At 37.6% G+C, this 13,166-nt stretch overlaps 1 protein-coding gene across 2 annotated transcripts in view; it reads left to right on the top strand.

Annotated features, from left to right (window-relative positions):
• Window positions 1–13,166, top strand: part of LOC113519588 (octopamine receptor Oamb) — a 206,433-nt gene that overhangs the window by 189,610 nt on the left and 3,657 nt on the right. For both annotated transcript variants that reach the window (XM_052896906.1, XM_052896905.1), the window contains exons 7-10: window positions 302–455; window positions 3,163–3,427; window positions 10,583–10,800; window positions 12,080–12,253. In XM_052896906.1, the coding sequence (XP_052752866.1) occupies window positions 302–455; window positions 3,163–3,427; window positions 10,583–10,800; window positions 12,080–12,253 (811 nt within the window). The remainder of the gene's footprint in view (window positions 1–301; window positions 456–3,162; window positions 3,428–10,582; window positions 10,801–12,079; window positions 12,254–13,166) is intronic.

The following is a 13,166-nucleotide window of genomic DNA, read 5'->3' as shown; positions in this document are numbered from 1 at the left end:
ACGTGCGTGTGAGCATGTGTGTGCGTGTGTGTGTGTGTGCGTGTGCGTGTGTGTGTGTGTGTGCGTGTGCGTGTGCGTGTGTGTGTATGTGTGCGTCAGTGTGTGTATAGATACCGTTATATACATAATTTTACACGCATATCACATGTCTATGTATTAATATAAATAGGAGAATTTATATAACTAGGAGCACTCATTTAATTTTTGTATGTATTTGCCTCTTCAGTCTTCTATGTTTATCTTTCGTTTCACTTTCATATTGACAAATGTTAATTATTGATTGTATTATATAAAATTCCAGGCAAAGGCATGGGCAGTCGTTTCGATGATAATCGACTAACCCTGAGGATACACAGGGGGCGCGGCTCTGCCAGGCCCCACGGCTCTCCACTGTCGACAGCATCCAACCACTCTACTAGTACCTCTCTCAGCGCATCTCCTGAGAGATTAAGAAGGTGAGCGTCACTCATTTGTCCTTTACTAAGCTCCCATTCACACAGAAATATAGCGCACTTTTTGGGAACAACAATTGACGGAATCGACAAACATAGTAAGTTTTAAATTATTAATGTACCGTAGGATTTTTAGAGGATGAAATATATATTACTATGTGTACGATTATGCATAGAATATGAAATAATTTATATTATATCATTTATTTATTTTTTTCAATATAAAAAAAATTTTTGTTGCATTACAGCACAGTAATACAACAATACGTCGTATGCTTTTTACAAAATTCGATTGTAACTGTAGCTATTAATTATTGTGCTTACATTTTATTGTATTGTATTATAAAATCTTTATTGTACATAATTTGTATTGGGCAAATCAAAGGAGTAAATATATAATGGCGGATTTATCCCATAAAGGACTTATCCATTTTATTTTGTTTATTTTTATTAAAGAAATCTTTTTTTTATTAAAGATAAAAAGACAATTAGAGGTTTTCACAAAAAAAGCAAGATTTAACTAATACACATGTACATCGCCAAAACATTTTCAAATATATGTAAAGAAATAATTAGCCTTAGTTTTTTTTTATTTAATTTCCTCATTATGCACCGGTTTTTTAATATTGAATATTCAAGAAACTTAATTTTTAATAACTCAATTCTTTTAAAAGACAATCACCTGCAATGCTCGTATTGAATCAAATGAATTGTAACTATTGCTACAAAATAACATTACAGATATATTATCAATATATGCGATACTACTTATTCGACAAGATTTATCCTGCTAACTTCGTGCGGTGTATTTTAGTATGAACGGGGCCTTATCTTGTTCAATCATTCCCTTTGAAATTCCTTAGCCTCGGTCGGAAATTAAAATTGACATAAAGTATTAGGTATTCAAATATCTATTTATAAAACCAAAATTTTGTATTTCCATTTCGGACCAATGTCTGTTGACTATTATCGTTTCTCAATTTAGTTGCTTCGTCCACATTGGTCGTATTTTTTTTTAATTTCGTTCTCTATTCCCGCCTCGATGATGATCTTAGATTACATAGATAGACTTTGTACAAAAGTCGATTGCTTGGGTACCTCTGTCCCATTCGTGTTTCAACTGTGAAGCAGTTGTGTTTGCAAATTGACCCGTTATTCTCGAAGCATTTGTATTTTTTTTTATACAACTTAGAAAGGCAAACAAGCTGACGGCCCACCTGATGGAAAGTGGTAACCGTCGCCTGAGCAGTACCATGGACATAACAGAATATACCATTTCGCCAATGATACCCTCCGCGCGTTGCTATTCGTGAGGACTCAGGTGTTATTCCTCTGTACCTTGTAAATTCACTGCCATATGCCACCCTTCAAACCGAAACATATAGCCATGCAAACACAATTGCTTCACGGTGGAAACACGAATGGGACAGAGGTACCCGAGCAAACGACTATTGTACAAAGCCTCCCTTTGGTATAATAATGTAGGCTTAATTACTGGTTACCACGCCATATATTAATTTTTCACAAGACAATAAAATAAATTTATTTATTTAAACCAAAATAACATAAAAAGGTGTTGTGAATAAACATATACCTAGGTAAGCTTGAAATTATCTGCATAATCTCTAATCTAATATATAAAATTCTCGTGTCACAGTGTTTGTCACCATACTCCTCCGAAACGGCTTTACCGATGTTTATGAAATTCTGTGTCCATATCGTGTAGGTCTGAGTATCGGCCAACATCTATTTTTCATACCCCTCAATGATAAGTGTGACCCACCCCTAAATTTGTTTTTTTTATTTTTATTTTATTATGATTTGGCATTGAAAAATACAATACAATTTCAAATTTTCACCCTTTTACGATCAACCCCTGTTTTTAATCACGATTTTTATACGCTGCAATAGTGTTGCAAGATGACAATCGAATATAATAATTGTAGTACGATAAATTTTCATGAATAGTTCTAGAAATAATGTATATGGTAAAACAACGTTTGCCGAGTCAGCTAGTAATTATATATATATAGATTTATTCGTAATGCTAATAAGAGAATGAATATGAAATATCTTCGTTCACGCTTGGAAAACTTCGTTCCAAGTAACAATTTTGATTGCACTCTTGTTCTTACTAATTAATTTTTAACTTTATTACCTATCTTGTAGTAACATTGGCAGCTGTTGCAAGGACTTTTTCGTATTTTACGCGGCCGACTGACTTTAATGTCACGTTTTAATTCAAATGTTATCTTTATTTCTTAAAGTATTAATTTTGCATTTTATATGTTATGCTTTTAACGCTAACCCTACTAATACTCCCTGTCAGGTCGACCTCCTCGTGGTTCCCCCTAGAAACCATCGTAATTGATTTATTGTTAGATACTTGGCCACAACAGAATATCACTATTTTGCTCTTTTTAGGGCAAAGCAAAAAGCTGAGTTGTGGCCATTTTGTATTACTGTGGCACACGCATGAAGAAAAAATAATTGTTACCAACAATTTTTTTTGTCTCCATCCAAAAGTTGCCTGGAAGAGATCGCTTTTAGCGATAAGGTCGCCCATTGTTTTCTCACTGTGATTATTTCTTGTAATTGTTTATGTTTATAATAAGTTCACTATTGTAATCTTTTGGAGGAAACAATAAAGAGTATCTATCTATCTATTTTACTCAACTTACCATCCTTCTCACCGTCATCCCAATTCCAGACACTCGAGCGCGCGTCGAGCACACGAAAAGGTCAAAATATCCGTGTCGTACCCGTCCTCCGAGCAAATATGTCCGACGATAGAGAACTCCCGCTCGCCGAGCCCCTCACTATACGCGGTCCACTACGAAAGGGACGGCAGGGAGCTGACGGAGAGCAGGCTGAGGGTGCGACCGTCTCATCACCTGACGCCCACCTGCTACGACGAATACGACGACAAGCCTCGAGCGACGAGGCGGATGGGCAAAAGGAATATTAAAGCACAGGTGATTATGAGACTCTGTCATTTATTACACTAGTTGTATACCGTGGCTTCACACTATGGAATGGAATGGCAACGCACGGGAGTGTATCATGGGCAAAACAGTATACTCTGTTATGGAACTGCTCATGTCTATAGGGAGGGAGACTTTGTACAAAAGTTTTTTGCTTGGACACCTCTGTCCTATTCGTGTTTCTACCGTGAAGCAGTTATGTTTGCATGGCTGTGTTTCAGTTTGAAGGGTGGGATATGGCGTGAATTTACAGGGTACAGAGGAATAACACCTGAGTCCTCAGTAATGGCAACGCATGGGGGGTATCATGGGCGAAACAGTATACTCTGTTATGTCCTTGGCACTGCTCATGTCTATAGGCGACGGTTACCACTTTCCATCAGGTGGGCTGTCAGCTTATTTGCCATCATTCATATGTCGTATATTATATCTAAATATTTGATTATAAAACGATGCCCAGCGTAGGTGCAAACTGTTTTTTATGGGACATAATTTTTTATTATTATAAAACTCTGATGTAACCAGATTACAGCTAAGGTCGCCCTGCACTACATTCTTGTATCACTCTATACGGGACATCGCCGCCAATCTCCTTCACAAGTACACACATAAAAGAAAATGTCAAATCCGTCCACTGCGTGTTATCACGTCCTTCCGTATCGTATTATCTGTACGTTTACGAACGGACAGCATTTCATTTTTATTTATATAGATTAAATATGACACATAAGACGGGCGGACTTCCGGGGAAATTCTTTTCCGGGAAAAAATAGGTACACAAAGTTATATTTTCGTAGTTACGATCGGAGACGAGAGTTGTGTGCGTGTATGTATGTATGTATGGAGTGCCCTGGTATTATTTACCAACTTCAATAATTTAAAATTTCGTTCTTCAAAAGAAACGGACTTCATTTGTGGCAAAACCGTTTATATTGATTTAAAAATAAATGGTTTTGCCACTAATTGTTTTTATGTTTGTCACCTCATAAGTCCGTCAGTTATAAACCGATTTGGATATTTATTTCTATACATACATACATACATACATATCTGTCACGCCTGTCTCCCATTAGGGTAGACAGAATGGAACGCCAAATGCTTCGATTCAAACAAACCTCTTTCGCTTCTTCCACATTCACCAATCTTTTCATACACGCTCGCCGGTTACGGGTACTTTTAATTTGGCCCTTCTTCAGCACGTCGCGTATTTATTTCTAATTGAAAAGATATACATATAGATTGGTAACTTGGAAAGTTTATCGAAATCGGTTCAGTGGTTAATTATTAATAGTGGCAAACTAGTCAAAAAAATTACATAGGAATGGAAAAGAGTAACTACAGTGAAGGAAAATGTGATTTGACTTGTCCTTTAAACGACGCCAAGGACTGAGCGCTCCGTATAGACGGTGGCAGCGAGTTCCATAGGCGCACTGCCTGAACGGAAAAGGATTTGGTGTAATACACGGAGGTATGTGCTGGAATTTTTAAACGGAGACTATTTGAGGTACGCGAAGCGTGTATATATGTAAATTATTTTGTGTTGTATTTATTTTATAAAATAATTGTCTTTTCTTTCTAATTGACTTTCTTATCGTTAACAAATGACAAATATATCAACAAACTAATATTTATTACATGACTGTAAGTAGTATGGCTGTTATTATTATTGCTGAAAAACAAGCTTTTTTCAGGCAGAAAAACCTGTGACACTGCGACCTTTCCATGATCTTTTGTACTCGCATTTTTTTTAAAAAATCGCTGCTGATTCCTATCAATGATAGGAATTTCAAGGTGTACTTTGTAGCGATGTTTTTTACTCCTCAGAAAATGAAGTGAATTTTTCAAAAAAAAAAAATAATAAACACTCCAAACTAATAATAAATCATAAAAGAAAATATGACATCGACAGGGAGTTCACCCTCATACCTTACAGCCTAAATGGTCGCGTACAACGCCGTTTCAGAGACGTTTTCCCCCACGAACACTCAGGTTATGGAATGAGCTCCCTGCCGAGGCTTTCCCAAGAGACTACAGCATGGGGTTCTTCAAAAGGGGAGTAAAGAGGTTTCTTCAGGGTCGGCAACGCGCGCGTAATACCTCTGGTATTGCAGGCGTTCATAGGCTACGGTAACCGCTTACCATCAGGTGGGCCGTATGCTTGTTTGCCACCTCAGTGGTATAAAAAAAATATATGAAACTAAGCCTATTATTTTATTCTTTATTTTGTTTAACAAATAAATCTGTCAGCATTCGCGCTGTTCTTTCCTTCGACCTTGTTGTAGGAACTACGAAAGGGTGTCGAAAATGATACATCATCATGTGATAAAGCTGGTTGGTGGACAACCAGCTGGTGGTACTCAATGCGGCGATTTTTAGCGATAAGACCGCCTATCTATTGCCTATTTATCTTACTTTGGTTTAAGTTTTATTAATATTATACATTTTGTTTGTGCACATATTGTTAATCTTTATAACTAGTACCATTTGTAATGGATAAACTCAATAAACTCCATATTTTTTAAAAAAAAATCACATCTTCCCTCTTAAGGAGAGAAGATGGCAAACTGATCCCCGGCAGAAGCATTATTATTATTATTTTCGAACTCTGAAGCAACAAAAACGCCTATACGTACGTACAAAATCGCCTACGATTGTGAGCACGTATAATTGAGACCGCCTCTTGTGAGGTGCTGCATTCGACAGACACTGCTGGTCGACTTTGAAACAGATCAGCAGAAGAATATTTTGGATCTACCTTTTAATAAATTTAAAACTATTATTAAAAAAAATATTTATTGAAAAAAAAAACTATTTACACTCTAAACGATTACTTGAATGACAAGCGTGCATGGTGTTAGTCGATCATGCGCGGGCTTTTAACGACCATGTAATTTTAGACATAGTACATTTAAATATTTTATCATATATATATTTTTTTTTTACTTTTATTCTAATTTCAAAATAAAATAGTAATGTTATTATACAATTTCTATGTTGTGTTGTCATATGTAACGTGTATAATTTATATTATTTTCTTAAAAACAGATTGTATCTAATTAATATCTTCAAAAGGGGGGTAAAGAGGTTTCTTCAGGGTCGGCAACGCGCGCGTAATACCTCTGGTATTGCAGGCGTTCATAGGCTACGGTAACCATTTGCCACCTCAGTGGTATAAAAAAAATTATTTAAGTGAAAAGTTTGTTTAGTGTATATGTAAATAAATAAAAATAAATAAATAAATACACATAATGTTAAATACACATAAAGAGATTTAAAAGAGTAACTGTTGAGTTTCTTGCGGGCTCTTCTCAACAGATAACAACTTAGCGAACTTTGCAGTAGATTTAAAAAGAAATGACGATTTTTTTGATGGGTGAAAATGGTATGTTAACCCCGCCTGCGCTAACGGGATACGCTGGCGGAGCACCAGTGAAGGTTGATAGATGAGAATGAAAACAGGCCAGTTAGCCCATCATGATGAATTCATCAGAAATTAACCATGGTAGTTTCCAGGGGGAACCGCGAGGAGGTCGACCTGGTTGGGTATATTGCTAGCAATGGGATTCTCAGTCTCCATTACTAACAATCCCTTTCCCCTCAAAAATGACGATTTAAAAGTGCTTGTAAACAGGTGTATACATACATACTACATACAAATTCAAATCACCTGGCTGTGGTACATAAGTACACAAGTGTGGCTGTGGTAAACATTACAATCATATTACTGTCCCGAGAATGGTACTTTACAGGACGCCTTATTGATTTACCATTACGCGGTCTATACACTTCGTTCCCATCTAACTTGTGGAATACTCACTACCCGCCCGACTTCGCATGGTTTTTTAACCAACTTCAAAAAGAACGAGGTATTCAATTTAAGATTTTTTATGTTTGATACACCATATCTCCGTTAGTTCTAAACCGATTTGGAAAATTCTTTATTTATCTAAAAGAATATACTTGCAGTTTGTTTCTATAAAAAATGTATCAAAATCGGTCGAGTAGTTTAGTTTTTAAATCAAAATATATTGGTTTTGTCACGACTGAAGTCGGTTCTTTTTTTTTATACAACTTACAATGGCAAACAAACTGACGGCCCACCTGATGGAAAGTGGTAACCGTCGCCTATACACATGAGCAGTACCATGGACATACCAGAGTATACTGTTTCGCTCACGATACCCCCCATGCGTTGCCATTCCTGAGGACTCAGGTGTTATTCCTCTGTACTCTGTAAATTCACGCCATATCCCACTCAAACTAAACCGAAACACAGCCATGCAAACACAACTTCTTCACGGTAGAAACACGAATGGGACAGAGGTACCCAAGCAATCGACTTTTGTACAAAGTCTCCCTCTTTAGTATAAAGTATTTAAATAACATATTTAAGTAAAAGTGTATGTTACTTAGGACTGTAACTGTTGGAGTTTTAATACTGGCTGTTGATACTGAGGTTTTATAGAACAATGTATTTGTAAGTATGTAAGTGTTTGTTCTATGTCAGATTTTTATAAGACATGTCTTGTACTTTTTGACTAAACTTATTATTATTTTATATCTCAAATACATATATGTTATATTACTGCATTCTACTATTTACAACAGGAACATATTGTGTTTAGCTTCGCAAAAATTAACGAACGATAACTGTAATAATCACAAAATTCATATAAAATCAACACTGGAGCAAAACCTGTCGATTGCAATAAAAAAAATTGGGGGGAAAGGGATTGTTAGTAATGGAGTTTGACAGCCCCATTGCTAGCAATATGCCTTATTAGGTCGACCTCCAAGTGGTTCCCCCTGGAAACCATCGTGAACAATTCTTGTTGAATTCGTCACGATGGGCTAACTGACCTACTTCATCCTCACCTATCACCCATCACTGGTGCCCCGCCGGTGTATACCGATAGCGCGGGTGGGGTTGCCATTCCATTATCATCCATTAAAAAAAAATAAAAAAAATTATATGAAAATCGCTTCACAATTCGACGCAATCGCATAAAAATTTCACAAAAAAAACACAGACAAATCGAGAGTTTTCTTCTTTTGGAAGATTCTTAAATAAAAAGAACTGAATAACATCATCCATTCAACGCTAAAAACAACTTTGAGGAAAACTCCTTTAATTATGACGACGCGAAAAAAAAAATGAATAAATACATTGAGAGACAAATGAGTGGCCATAAAGGAATTTATCGTATCTCTTAAGGAGATTACGACGAGAAAAATGAATCGCACGGAACCCCAATAAGAAATTACCTTACGCTTTTGAGACTGTAGCAATATCTGTGATTAAAACAAATACCTTTGGTATTTTTATTTTTGTTTATACGCTGTTGAACGGCCCTTGGGCATTGTGCGCTTTCGAGGAAGCTGTTTAGAGAAAACGCCTTTAAAATTAATGAAAATATTTATAGAAAATTGTATCTATTTATTTATTTATTTATTTAACACTTTATTGCACCAACATAACATGATTTGTTAAAACAATTTTCAATACGTATAGTGTAGTACAAAAGGCGGTCTTATCGCTAAGCAATCTCTTCCAGACAACCTTTGGGTAGAAATAATTAAAGCATAAGTAGGTAGGTGGCGCGTTAAAAAAGATAGATTTGTAAAAAATTATATCTGTGACAGCATAGTCATATACATATACATACATAAATAAACACATACAACCAAACATATACATATATATATATACATACACATACACATATAAATATATATACATACATATACATATATACGCGTAAATACATAGAAATATACCATATTAATACACACATATATAACACACATAAAACTGGAAATATCTATTTATTTATCAACTGGATTAAAATGTAAATTTTTCCACTAGTAAGCCATGTCGGAGTCCTTAGTTAAGGTGGCGGCCTAGAAACACTTGACACTACTGTGTACGCCACTCACACTAATGAATGATAATTCTAGCTTTTACCTGCAATTTCGCTCGCGTGACTGGGGTATGTCAGTAAACCAGGATAGATAGTTTTTTTTATACAACTTTGAATGGCAAACAAGCTGACGGTCCACCTGATGGAAAGTGGTAACCGTCGCCTATAGACATGAGCAGTACCATGGACATAACAGAGTGCACTGTTTCGCCCATGATAGCCCCCATGCGTTACTATTCCTGAGGACTATCTATGTCCTTCTCCATCCCATATAATTCGGGTATATCATATTTCATGAAGATTGGATGACAGTTATGACGCCAAAAGGTAACAAACAAACAAACAAACCCACTTTCACATCTAATGCTCAAAAAATTCTTTACCGATTTTAGAAAACTTATTTCACCAAGTAAATTGTATTGTGAATGAATAATAACACGAGATTTGAAAATATTTCATTTTCAAAAAATCGCTTGAAGCTGAAGCAAGTTCCTAGTTTATAAACTATTATCGATCTAAATTTGACGTTCATAAGCGGCTAAAATGTCCTACATGAATAAATGATTTTTGAATTTTGAATTTTTTTTTGAATTTTGAATCCGACTTCGTACGTTAGATAGAATTTCCAAAAATAATATCTCTATTTTATTACTATTATACTCTCTAATAATGTAGCTCAAGTGTAGTTAAGTTTTTTTTTTATAGATGAACATTTAATGATTCCCAACATGCGCTATCAGTATACACTGGCGGGGCACCAGTGAGAGATGAGAAGTGAGAATGAAGACAAGTCATTTAGCCCATCGGGACGATATTTCCAGAGGGAACCGCGTGGAAGTCAACCTGTTAGGGTATACTGATAGCAATGGGGACTAACCTCCTTACTACTAACGATCCCTTCCCCCCCTATACTGATGCTTTCCTGGGCGAGCGTATTGGGAGACTGCAAAGCTCATCCAGTTGATTAAATAAATAAATAAGTATAGACCAATATTTATTTTGACCGTGTGGTCCCGGCATAGAATAGGCCACCCCTTGCTTTCCCGCGATTGTCGTAAGAGACAACTAGGGGAGTGCGAGGGATGGACAGCAACGTCCCTCTTAAAACATCTCTAAAGCCTAACCTCGGTTGCTAATTCGCCTGCCAAGCGTGGCAGGCGAATTAGCAACCGTGGCCATTAAGAGCTGATATGATGATGATGAAGAATTTTCTATTTTCTTCCAGGTAAAACGGTTCCGAATGGAGACGAAGGCAGCTAAAACCCTTGGCATCATCGTCGGTGGTTTCGTCTTCTGCTGGTTGCCATTCTTCAGCGTGTACGTCGTGAGAGCCTTCTGCGGGGAGTGTGTCACACCGATAGTCTTCTCTGTTCTCTTCTGGCTGGGCTACTGCAATTCTGCTATCAACCCTCTCATCTATGCACTCTTTTCTAAGGATTTCAGGTAATTTTTTATACTTTTGTCAGAATTAATTAAGAAATAGTCCAATTAATGGTAAATTAATAAGTAAGATGGTGTGTGTGATGAGACAAGATGTGTTTCGGTTTAAAGGGTGAGATATGGCGTGAATTTACTGAGTACGAAGGAATAACACCTGAGTCCTCAGAAATGACAACGTATGGGGGGTATCATGGGCGAAACAGTATACTCTGTTATGTCCATGGTACTACTCATGTCTTTAGGCGACGGTCACCACTTTCCATCAGGTGGGCCGCCAGCTTGTTTGATTGAAAAAAAATTAAGAAAAGATCTTGAGTCTGAGTGCTCAGAAATTACCTGCTATATCTCAATATTCAAACTGGATCATAGTAAATAAGCAAGTGCTTGACTTGCATCACTGGGTACTGCGACTCAAAATCTACATCACGAAAACCAGCCACGTGCCAATTATTCCATATTACTAATATATCTTTAAGGTTCGTAGTGGATGGTTGATGGATAGGTAAGAATGAAAAACTGACCTACAGTTACCCCATTGTGATGGATTCGACAAGAATTTATCACGATGGTTCTCGGAAAATCTGATGGAGGCCAACCTGATAGAATACATTGCTAGCAATGCGCAATAATGTCTTCATTACTAACAATCGCTCTCCCCCATTATTTTGGAGGTTACCCTATTAGTTTTGGTCTCGATATTTCTTATTCATGAACGCGTCTCATGTACTCTTATGGTCTCACATAAATTGTCGCATAGTAAGGTTGGAAACATCCGTCAGTGGCGACTGAACAGTGTGGTTGTTCGGATGTCTCTCTCCTTCTCTACGTCATCGATATATGTGTGTGAAAAACATCCAATAAGCCAGATCGAACTCGGATCTCTCAAAGAAGATCGAAGGTCACGTCTGTGATTTAGGACTGCTAGTTACAGTGCATTGTAAATGTATTATTCTAATCGCGTCTATCAGTCGCGACTGAGGTATACATCCGATGGTTTTTTTAATAATGAAGATGAAATGGTAACCCCACCTGCGCTAACGGTATATGCTGACGGGATACCAATGAGTATGAGAGAGTATGCATTTACCATCAGCATGTAATGCCCATCGTGATGAATACACTTGGAATGGAGTACGACGGTTTCCAGAGGGAACCACGAGGAGGACGACCTAACAGGATGTATTGCTAGTAATGGGACTACTAATCCCCATTTCTAACAATCCCTTATCCCCCTACAATTGATAGTGTGTTTTTACTTTAGCTATTAACATGGTGTTAACAGGTTCGCATTCAAGCGTATAATCTGCAAGTGTTTCTGCGCCGGCGGTGGTCCTCGGCGCGAGTCAGACGGGGACGGTTCGCGGCGCGCGCGCCCCACGCACTCACACTCACTGGACGAGCACGACGTCAATATAGCAGCCGCTACTGCTCCGGCCGCCACTACCGCTGCGGAAAGGTCAGTTCGGAATCTGTTAATGCTCGCCAATTGGACGGGGGTAAGTCAGACTTACACTTATTGGACGAGCACAAGGTCAACGTTCTGCCACCACTGCGCTGACCACCACTAGTGCTACTAGCAGGTAAACATTTGTTATATCAATCAGATGGAGGTAAGTGAGGCTCACACTTATTAGACGAGCATAAGGTCAACGTTCTGCCACCACTGCGCTGACCACCACTAGTGCTACTAGCAGGTAAACATTTGTTATATCAATCAGATGGAGGTAAGTGAGGCTCACACTTATTAGACGAGCATAAGGTCAACGCCCTGCCACCTCTGCGCCGAGCACCAATAATGTAACTAAAAGGTAAACATCTGTTACTTCATGTTCGCCTATTGTACGGGGGAAAATCTCACACTTATTGGACAAGCATAAGGTCAACGCGCCCACCGTCGCCACACTGATTGGCACTATTGTTGCAGAAAAATAAGCATTTGGTATTTTATGCTTGCCAATTAGACGGGTATATTTCACACTCACACTAATTGGACGAGCGCGATGTTGACTTCGCAATAAAATTTTATCAGATTACGGCGACGTTTTTTTATATCTCTAATTCGTAATTATTATCTCATTAACGGCACGCGTAAGAGATAAAAAACCTGATAAATAAAAATTAAACTTTATTTATTAAAGGTGGGTAATATATAACAACATCTATATATTTATATATAATATATAACACCAGAGGGAGACTTTGTACAAAAGTCGATTGCTTGGGTACCTCTGTCCCATTCGTGTTTCAACCGTGAAGCAGTTGTGTTTGCATGGCTGTGTTTCGGTTTGAAGGGTGGGATATGGCGTGAATTTACTGGGTACAGAGGAATAACACCTGAGTCCTCAGGAATGGCAACGCATGGAGGGTAT

This window comes from Galleria mellonella, unplaced genomic scaffold, assembly GCF_026898425.1.
Source record: "Galleria mellonella isolate WM207_F2 unplaced genomic scaffold, CSIRO_AGI_GalMel_v1 utg35, whole genome shotgun sequence".
NCBI lineage: Eukaryota > Metazoa > Arthropoda > Insecta > Lepidoptera > Pyralidae > Galleria > Galleria mellonella.
The sequence above is the reverse complement of the archived record's forward strand: the minus strand, read 5'-3'. Positions and strand labels throughout refer to the sequence as shown.